This window comes from Drosophila ficusphila, unplaced genomic scaffold (assembly GCF_018152265.1).
Source record: "Drosophila ficusphila isolate 14025-0441.05 unplaced genomic scaffold, ASM1815226v1 contig_414, whole genome shotgun sequence".
NCBI classification, from domain to species: domain Eukaryota; kingdom Metazoa; phylum Arthropoda; class Insecta; order Diptera; family Drosophilidae; genus Drosophila; species Drosophila ficusphila.
Window position 1 is genome coordinate 8,306,342 of NW_025064328.1, and position 26,059 is coordinate 8,332,400.

Below are 26,059 nucleotides of genomic sequence, written 5' to 3' on the forward strand. Positions count from 1 at the left end.
ATTATGCTGCACACAGTTAAATATTTTTTTGCAGAGCATATAGAGTTTGGAATGTTCGTTCTTTTTGATTCGGTTAAAAGCTTGCATAAAGGCAGGAGAAATACCTGGATGACGGCGTGGGTGCCTTTCACTCAACTCCATTTCGGGACGGACCGAAGTCCGGATGGACAGACGGCGGGCCATGTCAAAGTTGGATTCGAGTCGAGTGTGCAGTGTGGAGTGTAGAGTGCCTGCTTCTGCTGCAGCTGGAAATGATTCAATTTCACGGCCATTCATTCCGCGGCCACCGCAATTTGGCGCAATTAGCAGCAGGCAGAGTTGCAGATCGCCAACTTCAACTGCAACTGCAACTTCAACTGCAACTGCAGCTGCCACATAACCACGAAGAAGGCGGCACGCAGAGCACTCGCCCATTTGCCGCGAACGCCCCCGCGCTGAAAAGCGAAAAGGAAATCCAGTTGGGGAAAAGCAGTCGTCCAGCTAAATGGGGAACGCCCGCTGACGGGTTGTCCATTTGTCCAGGGAGGAGTTCCCAGGGGGAGGGGGAATGGCATTCCACCGACCTTGCCGCCCGCAACTGCTCCACAATTTGACGGGCTTGGACTTTGTCTTGGCTAATGACCGAACAGCGAACGGACGCAGGCAGAACCGCTGACCTTTCGCCAGTCGCCGAGCAAGTGAAGCGTGGCAGCTGCAAGTCGCCAAGTCCGGCACTTCAGTCTGCAACCGAATTGGTGTTACCCTAATACCACTTAAAACGAAGAAACCCTTTAAAGTACCCCATGTGTTAAGTTAGGCCTATAAAAACAAAATTATGTAAAGTAATAAGTAGGCTAAAATTGTTTGCTAATGTTTAATCTGAATAATTACATTGTATAGTACATAAACTAATAACAGAAATAAGACCATGTTTATTAAACATTGATTAATAAATTAAAATTGTGATATTTTAACAAAATCAACTATAACCTAACTTGTTAATACTATATCAAACAAAATTGAAAATTCTCAAAAATTTTTAAGTAGATTAATAATTTACTAAATTAGTTTATACTATTTTACTAATAAAATTTGTATACCGCCCAAAAAAAAGAGTTCCTAGGTTATTAAATGTTAATTTCTTTGATTCCTTGTAAATACGATAAGTTGTTTTCATTTTTAATAACGAAAATTTTTAATGTTTTTTATTATATATTGTTAAACAAAACCAAGTTACATATTCCATCACTATAACCAACAGAGTGTAGGGTGAGTGTATCTGTGACGTGGGCAACAGGCAGATCGTCATCATGTCTGGTGACAACCACCGCAAGAGTGTCTCGGTCGGATGTGGACGTGGACATGGTCTTCGATGTGGATGTGGATGTGGATGTGGCTGGTGGATGCAATCAAGCGGCGAACGCACAACGAGCTGCGGTGCGCTTGGATGGACTTCAAACCGGAGGACAGACTCTCGACATCGGATTGCGACACTTTAACGCAGCCAAAGCCACATTTCGAGGGCTCTTCGACTCTTGGAGGTTGCAACGCAGTCGTCACCGGCTATTTGTGGTCAGACACGGTGGAAACTAAAAGGAAAAGTCAACCTGCCCACAGCCGGAACCGATTTTCCGGCTGACTGATGGACAGTTGGGAAATTCTTTAACAATCTTAGGAATATATTGTGTAAGAGTAGATTCATTTAGCAAGAAAAACATTATATGAAAATGAGTTGCTGTTCGTTAGTCTCTCTAAAACTCGAGAACAGCTGAACGGATTTATCTTATCCTAGTCTTGAAATGTTCGTGGAGGTCTAGGGAAGGTTTAAAAGGCGAGAAAAAATCGAATAATTTCCGGGAGGGCCCTAAAAACAGATATTTCTATTTTTTCCCATACAAAACGTTTTCTAAAAGTCAGGTTTTCCTTCCGCTATAAAGCTATAACTTCAGAACGCACTAACCGATTTTAATGCGGTATTTTTTTGTGTGTGATAGAGCACCTCCAAAGGAAGGTTTATAGGTCACTGGCAAACACACGCTACCATAGCATTTTCACTCAAGTGACACTCACCGAGTTTCTAGAGGCGTACCGCTGTCAGCCGTGGCTTTATAATAAGCTGCTGCACCTTGCAATAGGGTGAGATTTGGTTTGTCGGAAACCGGTCAGTTTCAGAGCACCGAGGTCAACAGCACACAGCTTCAGCATACCTTCTTATCCTTAAGCCTACATTCAAGACATCTAGTTAACAATAAAATATGTCGAATATGTAAAGAGGAATTTGTTATTGAATATAACTGTATTTATCTACACTCGATTATTATGCTTCCGATTTAGCTATATCCATCTAATTCTGTTTTCGGACACTTAAACTCTAAGCAAAACTTAACTTACATAGTTTGGGGAAGACCTCTTTAACAACAAATCATTAAAGAAAATTTATTGTCATTTACCGAAACACAGTTATTTTTAGGAAACCTCGTAGTAATATTTATTTTTAATTTTGTGTTAAAACTATGCGTTAAAATTTAGCTTAAAATGTCTTAACCTTTGTTCTGAATTACTTAATTCGAAGTACTTGTGTTTGAATTTTAAATCGTATTTTTATTCGCGCCCAAAAAGTACTAATCCCATCTCGCTCTAGCACACACTGTATGTCAATTTAACATCTTCAGCTATGTGCAAGTAGGTGCGAGTGAAATAACTAGTTAGAGTGAACCGTTTCAGTCATATACCCGGTTCCCATCAGTGTTGCTTAGTGCCTGTTATAAAGCGGTTACAAGTTCAAATCAAAATTTGAAAGATAAAAACGTCATTTGAAAATGGAAAAGTTTCTCAGAGTAGAGAAATAACTTTATTTATATTTGTAAACAAACAGAATTGGGCTCTTTGAAAGCTACACTATGAAGTCTTAAACAATTTCTGCAATAATAAACGCAATTAGTAAATTATAAATATATTGTGGTAGTTAAACTCACTTTTCTTTGTGGCAGTCCATCCAATTTTGGAATTAGCATCCTTATTATATTTGTTTAGCCAACCCAAAACAGGTTGATAGTATTCCAGCAAAGCCAAGCTACTAAGTCCAGTGTTATTGGGCAGAATTCTGGAAACGACTTCTTTCCAGGGTTTGGTCGAACCCAAGGACATCATGGACCTAAATTAAATTTTTAAGTAATTAGGTCTTGGGGAGAATTTGAGCAACTCACTTTAAACTGTTGCCCACTGCCATACTTCCAAAGAAATCGCAGTTGTGCAGTGGTCCTCTGTTGAAACTCTTCTTGCAGAACTCGCGGTAGAACTGGTAGCCCAGAATTTCGGAAATAAATTTCCTAGAATATAATATTTGCAATATTTGTAAACTCTTTTATAAAAGCTTGTTCTGAACATTAAACTCACTGAGTCTGGAAACTCTGGTCAATGTTGACGTAGAACTTGTAGGGAAAATCAATGGCTCCCTCAGATCGATCTGAAGGCGGTTCGATTCCTGCATGCTGCTCCATCAGTCGCCAGTAGTGCTTGTTCACTGTATCCATATCCACAGTATCGTTCAGAAGGTCATGCATCACCTTGGTGTGCACGTAGTACAGTGGGATGGTAAGGATCGTGTGGATTGCCTGAAAAAAATAATAATTAGGAGATATATCTTAAATAAATAAAAAAAAAATTTGTGAAAACGTAGAAAAAAAGAACCCAAACACTATATTTTATTAAAATTAAATAATGGTAAAGTATAGAACGAAATTTATATTCTATTTAAATTTTCCGAAGATGAATCCGAAAGAACAGCATTACAACCTTTGGGCAAAATCCAATATGTTGGTTTTTGCTAATTTTTCTAAATGTTTCGAAGAATGTGTTAATAAAAATATTTATTTCGCCGAATATCATAATTATATTAAACTTTAAATATTGTAAGTTGCTAAGTTGTGATTTGTTTATCCGTAAGTTTTGTAATGGTTATATGCAATGGTTATTTTTCTTAAAAACAGACTACTTACCATTCGGAATAGGCGGCTCATGAGGGCCGTTTCGCCGAGGGCTTCCTTGGCCAGGCGGCGTCCAGTGAGGTGGGCGGGTGAGGAGGCGGAGAGGACCACCGCCTCTCCCACGGCGAACTCCAGGTTGTAGGCCTTGAAGAAGTAGGAGGGCAGGTGGCTCTTCTGCCGGGCGTAGTAGACCCTGGCCATGTGGCTGTGATACTGCATCAGCTTACGGAAGCTTACCTTCTCGCAGTACATGAGGTACACATGGGGTGTCAGGTCGAAGATGGAGGGCCTGCAGTCGTCATTGGGACTGTCCTGGTTGGGCTCCTTCAGCTGGTTCTTGTGGAACTCCTCAGAGAGAGGCTCGAATCCCAGCGAGGTGTAGAATCTCTCCGATTCGTTCACCATGGCCTTGGCACTCAAGTGCTTCACGAACTCATCGAACTCGGGCAACTGGGCACGCGGGTAGTACTGCTCCAGGATGCTGCCACCAGCCCAAGCCTGCTCCAGGACCTGCTGGAACAGGTGATCCGGAATGGGACCGTCCAAGGAGACCACCTCGCCACCGTACTTCTGGTGCAGCTCCTGGCGAACAAAGGCGTGGAGTTGCTGGTAGGCGGGTCGCAGCTCCACCATCGCCTGCTCCATTTGCTGGAGCATCTCCTGGCTGTCGTAGCGGTACCACAGCTTGTGCACCGGCACCTCCAGGATCTTGGCCGCCCGCTGGTACGACTGCACAATCGTGTAGAAGTTGAGGGAGGCCCACAGCTGGTTCTTTTCCCTCCAAGCCTCCCAGTAGTACTTCAGTTCGTCGGCATCCCGGCTGCTCTGCACGATCTTCTGGATGTCCGGGAAGTAGGCCAGGGGACTGTCGTCCTCGTTGGGCATATTAGCTCCTCCTAAATACGGTTCAATGTCCTTATCCGTGGAGAGCGTTTGCAGGGCGGCCAGGTTCATCTGCACCGCGGAAAAGTAGTCATCTCCTAAAACGAACAAATCTCCCGCAGTGCGAAGTTCCTGCAGGGCGTGTTTGGTCTTCGGATCCCGAATCCTGTCCAGATCGAATCCAGCTGCCTGGCGGGAGATGCTCACCAGCTCCTCGGCAATGCGCTTCACGTTGTTCAGCTTGGAGAAGAGCGCATCGAAGTCCTCCTCGTTGTTGGCCGAGTAGGTTTCGGCGGCAATCTGGTTGTAGAACCTGTAGTACCGCTCACTCGACTGATTCGCAAACGTCCTGGCCTCCAGGTCAGCGTTGGCAGCTGCATTTGCGCACTACAATTCGGGAAAAGCCATTAAACCAATTAAGGAAGGTCCACGCTTCGTCGGATCGTTATCAAAAACAGTGTGTGCAAATAAGTCTTTCAAAAGTTAGAAGATCTTTTATTCAATATGATGTTTAAGGCCGTTGGTTGATAAGGAAACCAATGTGGTTTCATATTTTCTTGACCTATTTATAATACTACTTCTGTTTGCAAAATTTGTTTTTTATTTATATTCAACCACTACAATTTGGGAAAAGCCATTAAACCAATAATAGAAGGTCCACGCTTCGTCGAATCGTTATCAAAAAAAAGTGTGGGCAAATAAATCACTAGAAACTAAGAATGATTGATAAGGTACTTTTAAATTAGCAGTCATATTTGATTAAATTCACCAAAATGGTTTCGAGTTGTTCTTGTCATATTATTATTACTTTTTTGTTTTCAAATTTAGCTTGTTTTATTTTAGAACTACAATTCGGAAAAAGGAACTTAACCTTTGATAGCAAATTCGTTATTAAAAAAATGTGCATAAATTAATTAATAGAAGACTAGAATGACATACTTTGTGCAAATCCCCATCATTTTCAAGACCGTTGATAAGGTAAATTCGAAGTCATGTTTAAGCTCCTTTAAAACTAAATAATCTGAACTTTGTTGCTCTGCCGTTTGTAATTGTTATACATTATTTTTCACATTTTTAATTTTTATTGTTATTAACTGGTGGCATCTACAAAATCAGTAAGAAAACTAAGACTTATGACTTCTTTACCCACTTTTTCACACAACGAAATTCAATTCTTTACGCAATTAGGTGAGTTCGAATGTACTGAATCTATTATTTTTGGTGGGATCCCATAGATTATTCAATCTTAATATTGCTTACGGCAGTGCCCGCTATCAGCAGCAGCAGTAGAAGGGGGCCCATCTCCTCGGGAAGCGGTTTCACTTTCGCACTCGACACCGGATCTTCTCGAACTGAGCTCCTCCGCCGAGGAGCGGGCATTTAAAGCCTCCCAGAGGCGACTGATAAGCGCTGATAATCGGCGAGAGATTCCCGTCGATTCTCGTCGGAGGCCGACCCCCAATAATTGAGCACAAAAGTGGCTGCGTGGAATGCCATGATGTCTTGTTTATTAAGCGGCTCAATAAAGATGCAGTAGATTGCTAAGAGTTGTGTATCTAGAAGGGGCGAGGCCATCGAATCGGGTCAGGGCGTTGGGATCGTTGGGATCAGGTGGTCATCATCTGGTCAGGAGCGGATCATCATTCCTAGTTCTGGCGCTGAACGGTGCGGTTGTCGTGGCGAATGGTCACGTCCACGATGCTCATGTTCGGCGTGAGGAAGTTCACCAGGCGGTCGACTCCGCTGCGTGGCAACCTGTCGAAGGGATAGCCCATGGACTGGCGATCGGGATAGAGGCGATCGCGGACTCCGCAATAGGATGCAGCATCGCTGCACAGACCCACCAATTGCTGGTCAACCTGGGAGAAAGAAATCATTTTAAATTAAGAAGGAGTAATGGTTATCTATTGTTTGTAATACCCACCCTATCATTCTCGTAGTTAGAAACCATGATGAACAGCTGGCAGGGCAGACCCTCGGGCAGACCCTTGGGGATCAGCATGTTGTTGGGCCAGCCGCAGCCGCAGAAGTTGAACTCCAGCTCCTCCGCAGATCCAGCAGCCGGACGATTGGCATCCAGATTGCGGTAGGTTCGCTCGAAGGGAATGGTGACGCTGGACTCCGTGGATCGGCGACGAATGGTGTTGGGTCCCGGGTTCAGGGCCGCCACGAACTTGTCCAGCTCGATCATCATGAGGCGCTGCTCCCGCATCAACATGGGCTGGCCGCGCTCGTCGTTCTTGGGGGCCAGGAAGATCCTCACGTAGCCGAACCGCTGGGCTCCGCTGTCGTTGTTCACATTGATGGTGTAGGTGAAGGGCAGGTGCTGCAGATGGGTGAACCGGGCGAAGACGTTGCCGCGGGGCAGGAAGTCGAAGCCGCGGGACATGTCCACGTCCGACTGCTGCCAGAAGGTGGTCAGCTGGTTGGGCTGACTGCCGTTGACCGCCACCTCGATGCCCGAGATCGAGATGCCCGAGTAGTTCAGCTGGGTGTCCGAGTAGGCCGGCAGGCGGGACTTGTGCTCCTGGAAGATGCGGTCGATGTACGAGTGCCACTTGTAGAACACCGGGTCGCGCATCGCGGTGGACACATCGCCCATCACTCCGAAGGACTCGAGGTGCTTGCCAGTCGGGTCGTGGGCGTACGAGATGAACGTGTGCCCGTTGTTGTGCAGGTCACCGTACTGCAAGAGAGGAAATTATTAGGTTTTTGAACAAGGAACATAAGCAAAATGAGGTAAAGAATGATCTGTTGGTATTCCTCAGGCTTAATATGTTTCGAAAACTGTCTTCATAAAAATGGTTATCTGATTAATCGTTTGTCAAACTATTCTAACACTTCAAATAGTACCTTTAAGATTTACATCAACGTTGAACTGATCAAAAAGCTCTAAAAATTATTAAAATATAATCGTGATACTGTTCAATCTTTTTAAACTTAAAAACTTTTCAATCAATTAGAGAAGGAATAAATGTTTAATTGCCTGGCAAAGGAATACAAAATAAGAAATATGGAGATAACTGAAACAAGGATTTTAAAATACAAAATTTTCTTTCTTTTATCTTTCTGTTCAAATCTAATTTTTTTTTTTTCCGCATAAATAGTTATACATATTGTTTGTAATCTTACCAGAGTTCGGTTGGGCGACAGAATAGAGGACTCGATCATGTTGCCCAGAGTATCGATACCAGTTGCTTCATCCAAAGGCACTCGGTTGCCACGCTCCTGCCAATTAAAATACCATATAATACCACATATACATTGAAAAAAAACCCATCCAATACTCACATCCAGGACGAATCCCTGGTGGATGGCCTCGTAGATGCGATCGCGCCAGCGCTCCAGGTCGCCGATCTCCACGTTCAGCTGGTCGGCCTCCCGGTTGAGATCGTTCAACTTGGTGTTCTCGAAGCGCGGCGGCCAGGCACGGCTGGCCACCAGGGAGTCCATCTTGGGGAAGTAGCCCTCGGCGATGGGCTCCCTGAGGTTGTTGAAGGGCAGCACCCTGGCCAGGTTGTTGCTGAACCGCTCGGCGTTGTAGCGGGCGATCACCTGCTGGTGCATGTAGTAGAAGAGCTCTCCTCGTCGGTCCTTGTTCACGATGCTGCGGTCGGTGGCCTCGAAGGGATAGACCAGATGCCAGTGCCAGTGGTGCAGGTTGACGCCCAAGTCCTCGCGGAAGTACCACAGCCTGTGCTCGGGATCCAAGTCGGAGGCGGTGTAGTCCCGCGGAATGGTGATGGGCATCCGGGAGCCGGGCTGCACCACAAAGGACTCCTCCCGCATCTGGCGGATCACCTGCGAGTCGATGAAGCGATCGGGGAAGGTCTGCGAGAAGGAGGGCAGATCCAAGCCCTGCGTGTCCGGTCGATGGAGAAGGGCAACCGACAAGGCGTAGTTGAAGAGCACCGGATTGAGGCGGTCCCTGGCGTAGACAGCCACACTCTGGAGATCGTCCACGGAGCGCATGTTCATGAAGATGTCGATCAGGCGACCGGCGATCCTGCGGTGCTTCGGCAGGAAGAGCGAGAACGACTCATCGCGGCCCAGGGACATGGGGATCCTGAGATCCGGAATGGAGATATCCCTCACTGGGATGCGCTGCTCCACCTTCTCGCCGACGCGGCTCTGCACCTCGTTGCTGATCGGGCGATAGCGATCGGTGAGGAAGGAGTCCGGCACATCGAAGACCGTCACCTGCTTGCCCTTGTCCATGAACACAGGCTCGGTGGGATGGTCGAAGAGCAGGAGGAGATTCTTCTTGTCAGCCATTGTTGATGGAAGAATTGGAGTGTTACTGCTGAAACCCAAAAGGAAACTAGGAGAACGAATGTCACTGGAAGCGCTGGCACTTCACAACTGTGACTATCCAGAGAAATAGCTTCCCCTTTTATACGAAATTCTGAAGATACGGAACTACATTATCACCAGTAAAACCGCAGAGGGCCTGAGAAAATTAGCTCGGTCTGCGGAGATAAGGAAACCGCAGTGTTTAGCATATTTCTAAAATGCATTTTTTATTATTTTAAGAATATTTCAAGTTGGTTTTTTGGTTTGCTGTAGCTTATCTAAACATATGTTCTATTGGAATGAAATCGGATTTGGTTATCTCTGGGTTATGCCTGCGTTGTAAATCAAGACTCCCGGCTCGCATCCCATCTAAACAATTAGTTATATGTATATATATGTCGCTACATGCATAATGCGGCAATAATAATTACAACTCGGCTATAATCGCTGAACACCTCCCTAATTCCCAACTACAACTTTGATATACATTTTTGAGTAGCGTTGCGCTAAAGAGAGATACAACGAGATATTTGGCGAATGAGAACATGTGGAATATCGTACTGCTATATACGATACAAGCGGATCTATATAGCGTGTATATACAAGAGGTCTGTGGAAATTGTCTCCTGCTGTCGTCCGTTTTTCAGTTATCAGTTTCCGGTTTTCAGTTTCCGGCTTCCGGTTTTCAGTTTCCATTTTCGTTGTGTTTAGGCGATAGCTTTAGTTTCAGTTGGTTAGGTCTTGTAAAAAGTATCCTCGAAAAGCCCGTGTCCCTTGGCCATGATATGTAGTGTTAAGCTCTTAGAGTACAGAATACAGAGTGGATGGGTCTTCAGCTTGGTTCCGATCTCTCAGCCCGAAGAGAAAGTAAGTAAGGTGTGTTGGCTTGTGTCGGTGTAAACTGACTTTAATCACATCCAAAATGCATACACATGTATTTACAAAATATCGTGCAGTATAAACCAAGAGTTGTAGAAAAATATATCTATGTGTATATATAATCTTCGATCGTGTTTGTTGTGTGTGTATGTATATACGCAATTCAAAACAGAATTCAGTGCCGTTAACAACTCAAAACTGTTGTTCGAATCGATGTGTTTTTAATGGAAAGAGTATAGTTTGATTTGTTTTTGATTTTGATTTGGTTTTGGTTTAAAGCGCTGTTGTCTACTCCTTGTACACATATACATATATAAAACGTAGTAACGTCGGGGCATAGATATAGTATATAGTTTACATACATAGTTACAAATAGTTGTCGGTATAATACTTGTTCGATTTTGATTTGCTTCTCAACTGGGGAGTCGGTTGTCGTTAAGGATTGCATGTGTATATTGGTGCCCAAATAGTTTCAGACTACGCTAAAGCTACGGATAACATCTAGTTCTAGTTTGGTTTAGTTTGCTTCACTTTCGCTCTCTCAATTCTTTGCCTTCCCAGCCTTGTGGCTTCAAAATACACGCTCATATATATCGAGGAACTTTCGCTACTTTCAACAATATCGACATCAACAACGGGGATCCAACGAAATGTACACAGTAAATTTATATATGTATGTATATCCGGTGCAACTATGCAGGGTTTGCTCGATCGCAGAGAATGCCTGGCCTTTGTACTGAGGTTCGCCCGTATCACCAATCCGTTGGCCAAGTGGCCATTACAACTCAACTCTTTGCCTACTTTACTCTACTTACGCAGATACTTTGAACGTCTGGGGGACTCAGGTACAAGTTTCTTTCGATGCGACTGGTGCAGCTGTGTTATCCGAACTCAGGGGAACTCAGGGGTTTCAAACCGAAATCGAAAACTAAACCCAATAAATACGATCCCAACCCGCACCCCGTAAACTCGTGAGTTGACTTCCGTTTCCGCTTTTGTTCCGTTCCCTTCCCGTACTCATTCCACTTAATTCGAGGCGGTGGCGTTCTGGAACTCCTGCCGGCAGTAGCCCATCACAATATCCGACCGGCAGTCGCCGCCCATCAGTCCCGGCAGGAGGACGGCCGCCCCCAGGATGGTCACCAGTGCTCCGAAGACGACCAGGCCCAGAGCGGGCAGCTTCTCGCGGCTGAGGAGGGCGTGCGGCTCCATCTGGATGTAGGCCAGCCCGGGCAGGATGTAGGCCAAGGGAATGGCCGCCAGGAGACCCTGAAAGGAAGGAGAAGGAGAAAAAGAGAAAAGCACCAGTCGGGGCATAAATTTGCATGGCAAATACAAGAACCCGGTTCGGGCCACAATTTGTGAGCGCCATTTGGGATCGGCAATGTGGCCAATACCCGTGACCAGAATGCAGGGGCCAAACGACCTACTGATGATAATAAACTTGGCCATGAGGCTGCTGCTGCCCCAATGTGAATGCTGATGTTCGAATTAGTCTCAGATGTATTTGATGAAGCCGGGGCAATATACAGATTCTTTGTTGAACAGGCCACGTTAAAATATTGGCTGCCTCGTCTTTTGAAAACTTAAAAAGGAATATAAAATGGGCTCAGCTTGCATTTATGCAGAAAACCAAAAAGTCATAAATAAGCTTTAAATTCAAACAGCTTCAATACTTATGAGAGCCAGATATTGAGTTGAATATGATAAGCAAGTTGAAAATATAAATGTTTGTTAAATAATTCATACAAAACAGAATATCGATTGAAGGTAGTTTAGGTTTTTGGGTTTTGCATTTGGTAGGTCCTCTTATCTGAGTCAGTTTTTAAAAGAACCATAGATTAATTTAAGCGAAACTCTCACTTTTTGCGGTTAAGCAGCTGGCTTTTTTTATCGTGAATATTACCACAGAAAAACATAACCCGGAATAAACATAAAATGTGATAAGAAAGCTGCTTTTATCTCTGCACAAAGTTAAAATAGTTTCTTACGAAAGTTTGCAGTTATTAATGACCCAACAAAAATGTATAGATTTTAGCTTAGATGGAAATATAAATAAAGATAGGAACATACACTTAAAAACCTAATATTTTTCAGTCTTGCAGGATCTTGAGAGTCTGAGAAATCTGCTGATTTAATTGGATTAATGTACGCTAGTTTTAAACTTAGATACGTTTTCTCTTCTTCCCCCCTTAAGCACTTCTTCTGGTCAAGGGTAACCCGCCCATTTTGTATGTTCTTGGAGCAGCAGATATGGAGGGAAAATCAAGGATTGAGGACACGGGAGAATCGCACTCACATTGAGCTCCAGCACCGAGCCGAGGCAGTCGGTCATGGGCGAGATGACGAAGGCGCTGAACACGATGGCCATGGTAATGGCTTTCGAGTACTCATCGATGATGGCCCCCTTCTCCAGGCTGGGGTCCTTGTCCTGGGTGAACTCGCTGATGGGCTCCTTCAGCACGAACCGATGGACTAGGGCGCGCACAATCTGTTGGGAATTTACAGAGAAATGAACACGTGAGTTTCAGAGACATCGATACTTTATTGGAGTATTCTTGGGACAAACCTCGCGGGAGACGAAGCACTCGATGGGGAAGGTCAGCAGTATCGAAATGGAGAAGAGGACACGCGAGAAGTTCATCAGGTCGTCATCCCAGCAGTAGTTCTCCAGCAAATCGCCTGCGAAAGTGAAACAAATCCCGTCGGCAGACAGACAAGCAGGCAGTGGATTACCAAATTAGCTGTCCCGTCAATTAAATGCAATTTGGGCCAATCCCTCACCTTGGGACAGGGCGCGGAAGGTGGAGTAGCCGGCGATGCCGAAGAGGGCCGCCACCGTCCAGGCGAATCCGATCGAAATGTGGGTGACCTTCTCCCAGCGCTCCAGGGTCGCGTCGCGCATCGATTGGTAGACGAGGAAGGTGTTGTGGTGGCACATGAAGGCTGTCCGTTCGATAGATGGATGGATGGATGGATGGTTAGACAGACGCTCGAGTGGCAAACCAGGCCGTAACTCACCGAAGACCATGATGCCCGTGGCCGGGATAAGATCCGAGTTGGCAAAGCGCCACGACTCCGCCGTGTCCGTTCTAAAGAGAAGAAAAGGAAAAGGACAAGGGAAAAAGGTTTTTCCCAGGAAACATTACATTACACAAAAGTTAACACCAAATTAACATTTCACGGCCCCCGGAAATGTGAATTATTCGCATAAAAAATGAGTGGGAAAACAAAAGGTGCGCACCGAAAGATAAGAAGGGTGAAAGCCAGCCAGCCGCAAATTGGAAATTTATTTAAATTTTATGCCCACCGCAGACGCAGACGCAGCATTCAAGGTTCGCCAAGGTTTGCCTCAACCGAAAGGGGAGCTTCAACCCCCCAATTCCTCCCCCTCCCCTCCCAAGTGACCTTGAAAGTGCAGGGGAGAAAGTGTTGCGCGTCCTCTGGCTTTGCAGTGCATAGACGTATGTATGCATACAACTTAGTTGCCACTGCAACAGACTCAACTCGACTCGCCTAATGAAAAGCCATAAAAGGCAAACAAGTGGCACACTAAATTTTATGAGCTCTGCTCTGCGCTCCCCCAGCAGCTTCTGCACCACCAGCGGGACAAGGAGTGGGCGGGGCAGCTATTGGTGGAGCGGGATGAGGAGCAGCAGGAGGAGCAGGAGCAGGAGGAGGAGCACCACCGCCCCGGGCAGTTGCCACAGATTTGAAAACACTAAAGCGCCACTTAGCACTAAAGCCCAGAGCCACCCTAGCACCACCCCAGCACCACCACTTGTGCACCCGCCCAAACCACCAGCACCCACAAATGGGGGGAGGGGCATCCAACCACCCGCAGCCAAAGCCCTATTCCCCAGCTAAGGTCCAACTGGTTGCAACTTTGTCGGCGGTTAGGGCAAAATCGAGCAAAAGTACACAATTTGTAATTAAAATGTAAATAAATCTTTACGCGTTTAACCGACGCTATTTACGTTTTTTTTTTTTTTGTGCTAATTTTTATAAATTGCTTTGGCAGCCAGAAAGTTAAGGGCCAAGTTAAAGTGCTTTAGCCAACCTCAATGTTCAAGGTTTTTTTGGAATAACTTTAAAAAGTGAAAGTTTTAAAAAGGATTAGAAGCAAACACCTTTTTGAAATCATATCCAATCGCTAATAACTTTAATAACAGAAAAAGTACAATTTTTAATACTTATAATATTTATGGTAATTTATATAAATTGGTTTGCCATCTTAAATGTTAAAACGCTTTTACTTTAAGGTCTAAACAAAACCAAGAAAAAATATTGCTTTCTTTTACAAATTTATTAAAACAAATTGTGCCATAAATTGCAAATAAATTATAGCTTCTTTTATAACTTTTATAAATTGCTTTGGCAAAAAAAAGGCAAGAAATCTACGTTTAATAAAAGGAAGGAAAATCACTATGAAATGGAAATTAGCATCTTTTGTTAAAACCACCAAAATTTCAACGCTTTTGCATACGATTATTTAATCTAATTTTATAATTATCAGTAATTGAAATCGTGAGGCTCCTATGAACACGGACTAATTTTCAAAATTCCATTTGTAATATTTCCCCGCTGATTGAACTTTGCTACTGAATCAATTATGCAGGTCAGCCGTCAGTTAGTAGCACAATCGTAATTTGTAAGCTGAATTCAAGCGTTAATTGGCTCAATCAATAGGCGTTGGCATTTCAGCAAAACAGTATTCAATTAAATTCACACGCCAAGCATTTGGGTTAGAAACGTGCGAAAGTCGACTGCATTTAGGGATAATTGATTTGATGAATTCAACTGGAAAAAGGCTTTGGAAAAAGGTAAGCCACATTAAATGTAACACAGAGTAAAGGGTTGTATTTTAATCGAACTGAGATTTAACCCTTTTTATGTGCGAATTTCTTGGGGAGACATAATGAAGGAAAGTGCTGACATACTTACACTTTATAATCGCCCGACATGAGCTTGATGATGACCGCAAACAGGATGAAGACCACGCAGGCCAGGCTAATGAAGCTGGCTCTGGCGAGTCGGGAGACGTTTTTATAGAGGCAAAGGGGCATCACCACGCCCACGTTGACGAAGAAGACCACGCCCAGCCGCACCGCCCCCATCGAACCGCCCCAGGAGGGAAAGAAGCGGACCAGCACTTTCGACAGCGTATCCCCCACCACCACATTGTAGGATATCATGGCTGAAAAAAGAAGGGGAGGGTTATCATATCACAGAATTTCGATCACAAAAAATGGCTCATCAAATTTATACTGCCCCATAAAAAATGTCTGAGTGCCAAACGTAGAATACCAAATTAAAATTTAACAAGAAAACAGATTTTTTATGCTCATAATGAAAAAGTTCATGTCTAATCCTGGGATAATTGGAAAATATTATCAATTCAAGGCTTAGCTTCGATTTTCAGGAAACATGATAATAAATTAAATATAGGTTTTTTTATGTACAAGATAAAAAAGTTTATAATTAATATAGCGTAATAACAGAAACATGCTTCTAAGTTGGAAATTCCTTATTTATGAATGAGCAAAAATATAAGTCAGCCTGATTAAAGTAGAATTATTTATGAACTCTTTCCTTTAATTCTTCCTCTTATTCTGTTTGAGTTATATAGTATACAGTCGAGCTTCAACCTTAAATACTAATCATTAGGCCTTTAATATATTTAATATAAGTTACTTTAAAAGAATTGGTCACTGAATTTGAATTTCTGAAATAAGAATTAGAAGTTTCATACCAAGCACAAAACGTATAATGCCCTTAAAAAAACAATAAAATAATTATAAAACGTATAAATATTGTTTTACAAGTTATAACTGAAAACCACGTTCTTTTTTAAAAAGCAAAAGCTTTCCCCTGAAGCAATCATACAAATAAAACGATGCAGTACAATAATAAATAGCAGGCAAAAACAATTTTGTTTTGTTAATCGATCACGTAATGAAACAAATAGCTATATATAGTGTAAGGTAGTGTAAGGTTCCCCATGCAGCGTTATATTTATCCCCCCGAAAAAGAGGGGCTGACCGATGGACTCACCCAGGAAGGGATACATGAACTGCAGGAGGGAGAGCAAGTAGTAGCCGTACTTGCCGTAGGCCGCCTCCATGATGCCCGGGTAGCTGAACCTGCCGCAGATGTGGCCGCATCTGACCTGCAAATGAAATGAGGCTTGAACGGCTGCACACACGCCCTCGCAAATGCAAAGTGCACTCGTTAATTATCCAGAAAATGGCACATGGGCCCAACGTTAAGCGGAAATGCAAGTTGGATTCGCCTGATTCGGCTGATTGGCGCTCTAAGTCGATCTAAAGAAGGCGTCGATTTAGGGCTTGCCACTCACCATCAGGATGAGCGAGTAGTCGGTGATGTAGGCCACCAGGATGAGCAGGGCGAGGCCAAGTCCGAACCCGGCCCTGTGGAGGGCGTAGGGTATGCCGATGACTCCGCTGCCCACGATGGAGTTGATGTAGTTGAACGATGCCTGTGGCAGCGAGGACAGCGTGTCCCCCAGTCCGGCATCCTGCTGTGCTTGCTGTTGTTGTTGTTGCTGCTGCTGCTGTTGCTGTTGCTGCTGCTGCTGCTGATGTTGCTGTAGCTGTTGCTGCTGTTGCTGTTGCGGCTGGCCCTGTTGCTGATGTGTCTGATGGTTGTTCTAGGAGGACGTAACGTAACGTACAACAAAGGTTAGCAAGCGGTCTCCCTCGTGTCCTCCATTACTGCACGTTGATTGGGATAAGAGCGCAAAATTGCCTCGAGTGGCTCTTTACATCAAAAGCAAAACCAACAGGACCCACTCTTACCACCCCCGTGTCACTCCAACCCCCTTCCCAATCACCCCCCGCTGGCCAATGTTGCGTATACGCAACGTTCAGGTGGAGCTAAAGACAAAGGCAGCTCGTATCCGTATCGTAAATTGCGGTTGTGCCAAAACCCTTCCCCCATCTGCTATGAGTGCACTGAGAAAAAACCACTTAATAAAGGGGAAGTCTTGCAAAAGAAACTTCAACTTGTAGGGATACGATTACATAATTAAACTAAAAATTGACAAATTATAAATCATCAAATACAAAATGAAGTGAAACATAATATTGGGTGAAGGATTAATTTTTTGATTTTAAATAGTTTTTGAATGTAAGAATAATAAAAGCATAAAATATTTAAACACAATTTCAGCTACTTTAATAACAAATATATTTCATAAAATATATGTTGTATCAATTAATTGGTTTTCGGTTAGAAATAAAACTGTTTTAATAGGTTTCAATTCTATTTTAGTGTATTAAATATCAACTTTAACTTTTAAAATATGTTTTAATAGTAAACAATTTAAGTTGAAATCTGATACCCCATTTTTTTGCTACCTGTTTATGTACGTGTTTCGCTAGAACGAGTTTCGCAGATCCCCGGCTCCAGCCGCCTGCCATAAAAGACAATTTTATATCAAGAGCTCCCGCATAAACATAAATAAAATTCCTCAGCCACGTCATAAAGTCACGAAGAGCGGGCCAATGTTGGAGCGCACATTTACAGCATGGCAACTAAAAAATAAAACAGCAGCAGCAGAATAATAAAAGCCGAAGGGATAAGGCCAAATTGGAGAAAAACTTTGGCCAGCTGGCAATTAAAGAAGTTCTCGCAACTGAACTTCGGGGGGGAAAACGGCAAACAAACAACGGAAAAGTTTACACTTCGGCAGCCTTGCCCCCAACGCCCCATTTTAAAAGCGAGTAGAGTGTGGAGCGAGGGTAGAGTAAACATTTTCCAGAACTACTTTAAAATGGTTTCTGGAGGTGTTCGGCTAATGAACATTTCCAAAGGCAAATTACGCGCCTGTTGAGTCGACTTTTCAATTCAATTAAGTGCCGTCAAAGGTCGCAACGAGGTGTTTTTTGGGGCTGGGAGTTGGGGGTTGTGAGTTGGGGTTGAAGGTTGAAGGTTGGTGTTGAGCCACCGCTGAAAGTGCCGTCGAGTATCAAAGAAAATGGCTAATTACGAGGCACGGGAAACCCGGCCAAAGTCAAACTAACGGTCTCAGTGCCAAGGCTGGGCCAACAGGACAAGGTTGCCCGCCCAGCAGCCGAGGCCCAATGAAATTACAGAGTGTCCGTTGTCAGTGGCCCGCAGTCCTTCGTCCTTCAAAAACAAGGGAAAAGCATGGGAAAACAAACAAGCAACAACAAAAAAGGAAAACAAATTGCGCCGTCGAAGGCGAATGGGCCAACGTTAATCTTGAGCCGGCGGAGGAAAAACTCGAAACCTCGAAGGCTGGGAGGCTGGGAGGAGAAGCAGACACTCTCAACAGGATAATTTATAGCCAGCTGGCCTGATTAGTTTATCATATAGAACATTACCCCGCCATTAAATTGTTATGGCCACTTGTCCTTGGGCGGGTGAAAGTTCCATCACCGAAGCAAACGAGGCGCATCAGGAATCATAAATAATTGCCTGAATAAATAATATCAATGAATGAATAAATCTGTTTCCGCTGTTCGATCGAGCGAATTTTCGGGTCAAATCCGAAGTTGGGTCTCCAAATGCCAGCATTAACATTCGGCTGAATTCTCATAAATAATTTCCCTGCGTTCCCCTGTCAGCAATTAAACCTTACAATCCAATTAATTTAGCAGGGGAAAAAGGAAAGCGAAGCGGTAACAAAAATCGTAGTCGAAACTCAATTGAGTCAAAAGCGTGTGAACCGGGGAAAGCTGGCAAAAAAAAAAGGAAACAAGAGATGAAAACTGTTTGCTGGATCCTCGCGTACTCGGGTACAGGTGCTCACCCATACACGCACGTGCTCACACGCTTTCCACCTTTCCACCTGAGAGAAAAACCTGTCCGACAGAACGATTCTAATAAAAGACAAACATTGTCGAAGGCAAATACAAACTCAAACACAAATATGGTAGCAACGCCGCACACGAATGCCGAAAGCCAATCTGGAATCTGGATTTTGGAATGGGGATTCACCTGGTGGGTCCTGGAAATATTCTGAAAATGTTCTGGGCTCTCCGTCCTAATGGCAAACAAACCATTTTATGCACTGCACGATTTTAATTAATAACACTCATGTCTTTGGACCTGTAACAATTTCCCACTTTCTCACTTCCAACGAACATTTCCTGTTCACCAGCTGAATAAAGTTGAACCCATGTTCCTGGATAATGGAATTAAAAATACCCTTTTCCTATTCAAGCAAAGGAAGGCTTTCAAAGAAGAAAATGGAAAAGTAATTGAAATTTTAATTAATTGCAGGGGATGATAGAAGCACATAATAATAATACATAAATAATGTGGCAAAACGTAAAATAACCTTTGCAAGCCACAAAAACAAGTACCAAACACATGTCGACTTTTCGCAACGTTTGAAAAGGAAAAAGAAAACTCATTTATTTAAGTCGAAAAAAACAAATATGAAACCGACTACAGACTTTTGTTTCAAACTAAATTAAAATTTCAAAATTATTTTGTTCTTGCAGGGAGCTCAATAATTTTCAACAGAACTTTGCATTGCAATAAAAAAGAAACTTTCCACTTTGTAGTTCAAATTCTGTATTCTGTAACTCAAGGTTTTTTTTTATGTTTAGCTTGCTAAAGGTAAATTCATTTAAACAAGTTGCAGACAAATTAATTGGACACTTGAATTTTTTGAGTTACCATTTAAATATCCTTCTCATAATCACTTTTGAACACAATTATAAATTCCCCACGAAAGTTTAAAACTAATTTGTTCGAGATTTAAGTTGGCAAGGTGACAGCAATACTTGTGTGACAAATACTGCTGGCAGGCAAACATTCGCCGGACCCAATACAAATGAACAAACATGCTGTTTGGCCAAAACTTTGGACACATATTTGGCTGGCCTAATGAAATTAGAGAACGACGTCGGCACAATGGGAGCAACAATTTGCACTTTAATGAAAGCGTTCCAGTCGACGGCAAACACACGTTCACCGCCCAGATTTGGAGGGTTCGGGCCAGTTGGTGGTCCTCTGGGACTGGCCAAACAATTAACCAGAGAGCTGAAATTATGCACATGCCAAAACGGCACAATGCTAGTAAAACCTGCCGGCTGGCACTAAAAATGCACCGTTTTTGCACTGCAATTCGTGTCCCGCTGAACTATTGACACAGCCGTGTCGGCATTGTTGTCCTTTCAGTTTCAGCCGTTGCCCGGGTTTTCCACACTGCCCCTCCCCCTTTCCCCACCCCTTTCCCTTCCCCCTTTCCCTTCCCCCTTGCAATAGACAAACAGAGCCTACTGCCGTCTATATCCCCCCGGATACCCCGATCTCCGCTCACTATATAGTGCAAAAGTAAACACAAACATGCACGGCAGCCAAATGGTCCTCGGTTTAAGTTTTGTCTCTGGTTTGGGCGGCGTTTTCCCGGGGAAATGGAAAAGGGTTTGACCTTTCGCCGCTGCACAGCACAGAAAAATAATAGGAAAATGGTGACACAGTCGAGTTTTGTTCGAATTTCAGCGAGCCGGAAAGTTTCGCTTTAATTCAATAATGCTCGGCTCAATTCGCAATCAACGAGTTTCAAAGTTAAATAACTTTTTAAAGTGTTCCCAAGCGATTTAATTGAATTATGCTCAACTAGAAAAGCGAACATGAATTTCGTATTTTTTTTTCAGCATTTGCATTAAAGCAGTATGCACTAAATAAACTAACTAGCATTTCATAATTGCTTTTATAACTGGAATGTAAAGAAATGCATAGTTTTCCCACATTTTTCAGCCACATTGTGCTCTGCAATTTAAGTGTTTAATTCAATTTTTTCAGCTCCCTTTCGTTGCAATTAATGAGCAGTCTTTGTGGCCGTCCAAGTCCAACATCTGTTCCAGTTTTTGCTGGAACTAACCTAATTGAGAAACAGCCGGCTGAGTGTCTCAACTATTGGCAATTTGCCTTTGAGCCGGCGCGGCCATTAGTTGTGCAAACAATCAGGGCTTTTTGGCTTCTTTTATTCGCACCCTCTCCCACTCGTTAATGCTGGCATTTTTTTGGCCAGCCTTGGCTGCCTAATGGCTTCGCCAACAGCAAAAGTTTCGGTGCGAGGCCTTAGAAAACAACAAAGGGCCGGCACACTCACTCACTGCCATTCCTTACTTATGCATGGTAATGCATCAAATATTACACAATGTTCCCTTCAAGTTCTGGGTCGTATTTCCCCCGCTTTTCCCCCTCTTTCCCTCCTCCTTCCTCCCCGGAAAAGCCAACTATGTTCGGGCGTGTGTAGGGAAAAGCCTTTCCTGCTTTTTGCGACAGGCGTTCTCTGGTATTAGTTGTCCGGATTAGGTTCGGCTTAAAGCCAATCCAGCTTGCACTGGTCTTGGTTCGTCTTTTGGTGGCATTTAATAAGCAGTAAGCTAGATGGATGACTTATTCGCCATCGGACGAGCCGCCTTCCTCAACATGACTTTACACTTAGCGTAATCTCATTATCTCCGTGAATGTTTGAACAAACACGAAGCTATAATTCTCACTTTAATATAACTTGTCAACTAAGAATTTTAAATATTCCTAAAGAGTTTATTGCAAGTGCAGTAGCTATAAAAAAATACTTAAGTCTTGTGTTTACTCTCCTGTTTAAGCGACAACTTAAATTTTAACTATTAAGCTTAAGGATAAAAAGGAAAACTAGTTATAAAATTTTTCACTGCTCCTGTTCTTTTTTCATTCCCATGCTCCGCACAATAACTTATCATTAAGTTCCCCATCTTTCCCCCACCAAGTCTGTCGAAAAGTATGCAATAAAAGTAAACAATTTCAGATGTAATATATCTTCATTATCAACTCGCACATGACTTTGCTCGATGCAATATTTAATAAGGCGCTCGCGAAGTAGGCAAGGAAGTATTTCTTAATAAGAAAATTCCTTTGATGTCCAGAGACCAAAAGCAATTTGTACCGCCCGAAAGGGCCCGGAGAAGGTCGCGGCCAGAATGCCAGATATGTCCCGCCCTCCCCTCCTCGCCATTATCCTTCCATTTTGGCCATGTTTTTCACCCCCCCAACCACCTTACATGAAGTGTAGGCGTTAGCCGGAATTTAATGAATGTGAAGGGGACTAGAATGTGAACACGACGACCACGGTTCGCAGTGCAAGTGAATGTGGTGCAGGGGAATGTGGGTCAAAGTTTACCTTCATTATGTTGTTGAAGTCATCGAATGCATAAGCCTCGGCGACCGACACATCGCTGCCCTGATGAAAATCAAATGGTAAGCCATTAAATCGAGTTCACTCCACAACAATCGAGTGCGCGTTGAATGATTCGCTTAAAACATAAACGTAAAGTACATATCAAATCAAAATCGCATGCACATGCGAATCATTCCGCAAAAAATTCCAATTTATTCGCATGCCGAATACATGAGCTCTATCTGTACATGGTATACGTATAATATATATAAATATATATATATATATATATATATAGTGGGGTGTGCACATATCTTTATGGAACACGTGTTTTTATATTTCGCTGTGGGAAATGCGCTCGCGAGTTCAGTGCTTCTCTGTGTTTTCCTTCTTTTTTTATCGCTTTGGCCGTCAATTTCCGAGATACGGACGCGAACAGTGTTTGGCTTTATTGTTCTGCTGCCACAAAAGTGGGAAAAGCGGGAAAAGTGGGAAGTGGCGGCGGCGGAATCCGTGAGGCGCCGAAATCGAAACGATTTCAGACACCTCCCCTTACCAACTGGAGGAACCCTCCGACTGGAGGACCAGGAGTGGAAGGACTTAGCCGGCTGCCGAAAGGGATTTGGCGATTCACCTTGATTGCCTGCGAGTCGGAATCGGAATCGGAATGGCTGAGCAGCACTGGGCCGTGCAACAGTTATTGCATAACGCTAGCGGTGGCGTATGCGTGATGCCCGTTACCCATACGCCACGTGGAACGGACTCCGTCTGCTGTTCCAGGACTCTGTTGAACACCATCGATAGTGAGTGCCTTTGGAAATACTCTATATTTAAATTGGGTTTTCCGGTCTACGACTTGCCATTTCCCCCGAACAATGTTTGATTTAATTGGGTCAATTGAAGAGACTGGCTTGCGGGCCATTTGAAATTCCGATGCGAACTTAATTGTCGGCACGGAGTGTCGGAGAACTACTTTCCCCAGGGCCAAGAGCTCAGGCTGCAGTTGACATTGATTTCTGTTATCTCAGAGGGGGGCTGTTCTGCTGCCGTCGACATTCCCATTTGATGCCTCAGCTGGCACAGCTGCAACTTGGTGGCAGGGGGGAATGGCGCTGGGGGAGCCCAAGGACCGGGAGGAGGAGCCGCAGGACCAAGGCCAGACAGCAGATGCGCGGCGATGCCACCGCATGCCATGCATACTAAGCGACGATTAAGTGGATGTGGCTGTGGCTATGTGGCAGATATATACACACAATAGATATAGATGTAGAGACTTGGAGCAGGTCCCATAAATCCTTGCGTTGGTGTTGTGTAATTAAAGGTCGAAGCGGCCGCTTATTGATTTTGTTATCTCAAGCACTTTCGGCGACCGCCCCCTTGGGAGAGCTTAATTAAATCTTGAAGGATCTCGGACAAATTTTCACGCCCGTCAAAGGTCATCGGTTAGACAATAAATAGCTGAATCCTTGGGGGCATCCCCTTCCCCTTCCCCTTCCCACCAAACTCGATTGATTCGATTGCCCGTCATCAATCATAGCATGTTGAGAATTGTGTTTTGGATAATCACTCAATCAGGACACGATTCGATGCTTCTAATGTGTCATTGTCTCGCTCTCGTTTTTGGGGCTGGGAAATTCCCGGGAACCTCAGTGCCACGGGGTGCTGAAAACAAATTGATTTAACAGTCTTTTCCCACAGTACGAGTTACGGGTTACGGGTTGTGAGTTGTGGGTTGTTCGCTGCTGGCTGTTGGCTGTTGGCTGTTGGCAATGGATTTCGAGTGTGTGTGCCTGCGTTTGTGCGGACTGAGCAGCAAGACACGCAAGCCAATTCCAGCAGTCGAGCGAAATGGAATTCATAACGAGCTTAAGGGATTATCGGGCATAACCCGTCGGCAGCTCCGGCCACCGAAATCCCAGGCCAAATCCCCTTGGCCAGATTCATATGCAAATGTCGACGGGGCATTTATTAAGCCATGATTGATCGACGGGCATTTTGTTTATTAACAATTCATTGGGCAGCCCAGGATGCGTTTATCTATTGTGACTTTCCGCTCGCAAATTTAATTTGTTTTACCAGCAAAGTTGACAAAGCTCGAAATTGATTATTTCCCAGAGCATTTTTGACGGGTACGTGTTTCTCTTAGCAGAATAATTTCAAAAATCAAAAAATGTTAGCACACAAAAATTGTGATTGTGAAAATGTTTTATTGAAGGGGAGAGAAGAGTGCATAATTGCATATTCTTTGACGGAAAGCAGAGGATTTATAAAAATGTAAATTTCAAAATTGCAATAAGGTAAAGTACAAAACGAAATAAAAAACGAACAAGAAGAATCACATTCCTAAAACTATTTTTGTGAATGGCTATCTGCAGTGGGTATTATTTAACAAGGATTTTTTGAAATCCTTGAAATAGCTACGCGAAGTGAAGGAAAAACTTTTAATCAACGAAGGTGCATAAAAGTCTCTTTTTTATATTCAACAAGAGGAAACTTTACAGAATTATGTCAAATTGACTGTGACATTTTGTTTTTTTTTTTGCCAGAGACTATTATGAATATAAAGACTTTTCATCAGGCAATACAACTTTTTTTAATTTAAATGTGGCGCAATTACAAAGTAAGTTCCAAAATTGTGATTTTTTTATGAGAATATACAGTATGATATTCAATGATCGGATTGGTAAATAGTTAATCGAAAACTTATTTTCTATGATAAATACAACCTAAGCTGGGAAAGGTTTAACCATTACCATGAGTTTCAATTATTGAAAGTGATGCTAAAGTGGGCCATTTGCCAGAAGTGTAATTTTGGTAGTCGGAAACAGGTGCGCTACTGCATTCTTCAGAACGGAACTACTTCGCTGTGGGGCAACAATGCTAGTGCCGAGAAGCCCGACTTTTGCCATATGCTCGGCCATTATGCACTCTGCAGTTGGCCAGTTGGCCAATCAGTCAGTTGGCGTGGGTGCAATTAGTCGGAGTTCTGCGGCTGAGATGGGTGCAATTAGGTTTCCGCGGAGGAAGTGCTCGAGTGGCGGGTGCTTTCAGTGATTTCAGGGGGCAGTGGAGGGGGTGTAGGTGGGGGGTGGAGGCTAGGGGTGGTACTCGAAAAACAGGCGCGTCTCAAACTGAACTAAGTGCATGTAATTACGAAGCGACTCACCTGGCGCTGCAGTATGTAGCTGAATTCCGTGGCCGTGTTGCGTCGACTGTCGTTCATTTTGCTTGGTCTGGTTGGGTTTGCCCCTCTATTTTTGTTGGTCTAACTTGGCTAATAGTAAAAGTTGTAACAGCCTCTGGCCTCAGTTTCAGTTATTTCGTTTACTTAGTCGAGTTTAGCTTTAGTTTAGTTTCGGTTTAGTTTAAGGTGGGTAGTTGGCTGGCCTATATGAAGTAGCTGGATATATTTTTTCGAGCAGCCGCCTGCAAGCAAACAAACAAATTTTCAACTGAAATAAGATAAAACAACGGGGAGAACACAACTTGGCCGCAGGCTCAACACAGTTTTAGTTTTCTTGTTAATTATGAAGAGTTATACAAGAACTGGCGCACAAATCTCAGCACTGTCACCGAACAATAAACAAACTTGTTATCTTATTTTGCGTGATTTCTTTTTCAGTATTTGCTGTTAGAATTTATGAAGGTTGTTTTGGGGGCTGTGTGTTTTTCAATGGAGTTTTGCATTGTCTAACCGATTTATCGGGTGTTCGATGCGATTTGGTTGCTTCGACGCTTTCGATGAGACTGCTGCAATAAAAATATATTGCGAAACTCTCAACAAGGATACCGTTAGCGCTGTCCTGTCGCGTCGCCTCGCTGCCGAAGTTCTGCTCCCGCTGTGCTCTCTCTCCGCGCGTCGCAGCTGTTTTCTCTT

At 43.7% G+C, this 26,059-nt stretch overlaps 3 protein-coding genes across 4 annotated transcripts; all 3 read right to left on the reverse strand.

Moving 5' to 3' along the window:
- Window positions 1-2,791: 2,791 nt before the first annotated feature.
- LOC108090564 (angiotensin-converting enzyme) lies at window positions 2,792-6,200 on the reverse strand. The gene is made up of 6 exons (XM_017189305.1): window positions 6,108-6,200; window positions 3,978-5,234; window positions 3,376-3,593; window positions 3,186-3,308; window positions 2,955-3,133; window positions 2,792-2,898 (listed from the first exon to the last, which is right to left on the reverse strand). The coding sequence occupies exons 1-6, from the start codon at window positions 6,147-6,149 to the stop codon at window positions 2,888-2,890; spliced, it is 1,830 nt and encodes a 609-aa protein (XP_017044794.1). The 5' UTR covers window positions 6,150-6,200; the 3' UTR covers window positions 2,792-2,887.
- A 129-nt stretch (window positions 6,201-6,329) lies between these two features.
- Window positions 6,330-9,221, reverse strand: LOC108090478 (phenoloxidase 2). The gene is made up of 4 exons (XM_017189176.2): window positions 8,139-9,221; window positions 7,980-8,075; window positions 6,772-7,533; window positions 6,330-6,706 (listed from the first exon to the last, which is right to left on the reverse strand). Exons 1-4 carry the CDS (start codon window positions 9,120-9,122, stop codon window positions 6,494-6,496), a joined length of 2,055 nt encoding a protein of 684 aa, XP_017044665.1. The 5' UTR covers window positions 9,123-9,221; the 3' UTR covers window positions 6,330-6,493.
- A 41-nt stretch (window positions 9,222-9,262) lies between these two features.
- On the reverse strand, window positions 9,263-25,928 carry LOC108090479 (putative sodium-coupled neutral amino acid transporter 11). 2 transcript variants are annotated; one of them, XM_017189177.1, is made up of 11 exons: window positions 25,878-25,928; window positions 25,349-25,608; window positions 22,186-22,245; window positions 16,378-16,689; window positions 16,074-16,188; window positions 14,964-15,216; window positions 13,041-13,111; window positions 12,804-12,965; window positions 12,589-12,701; window positions 12,319-12,510; window positions 9,263-11,288 (listed from the first exon to the last, which is right to left on the reverse strand). In XM_017189177.1, exons 2-11 carry the CDS (start codon window positions 25,403-25,405, stop codon window positions 11,046-11,048), a joined length of 1,578 nt encoding a protein of 525 aa, XP_017044666.1. In that variant the 5' UTR covers window positions 25,406-25,608; window positions 25,878-25,928; the 3' UTR covers window positions 9,263-11,045. The 2 variants fall into 2 exon arrangements, with proteins under 2 accessions (XP_017044666.1, XP_017044667.1); XM_017189178.1 differs by lacking the exon at window positions 22,186-22,245.
- Between the last annotated feature and the right edge of the window lie 131 nt (window positions 25,929-26,059).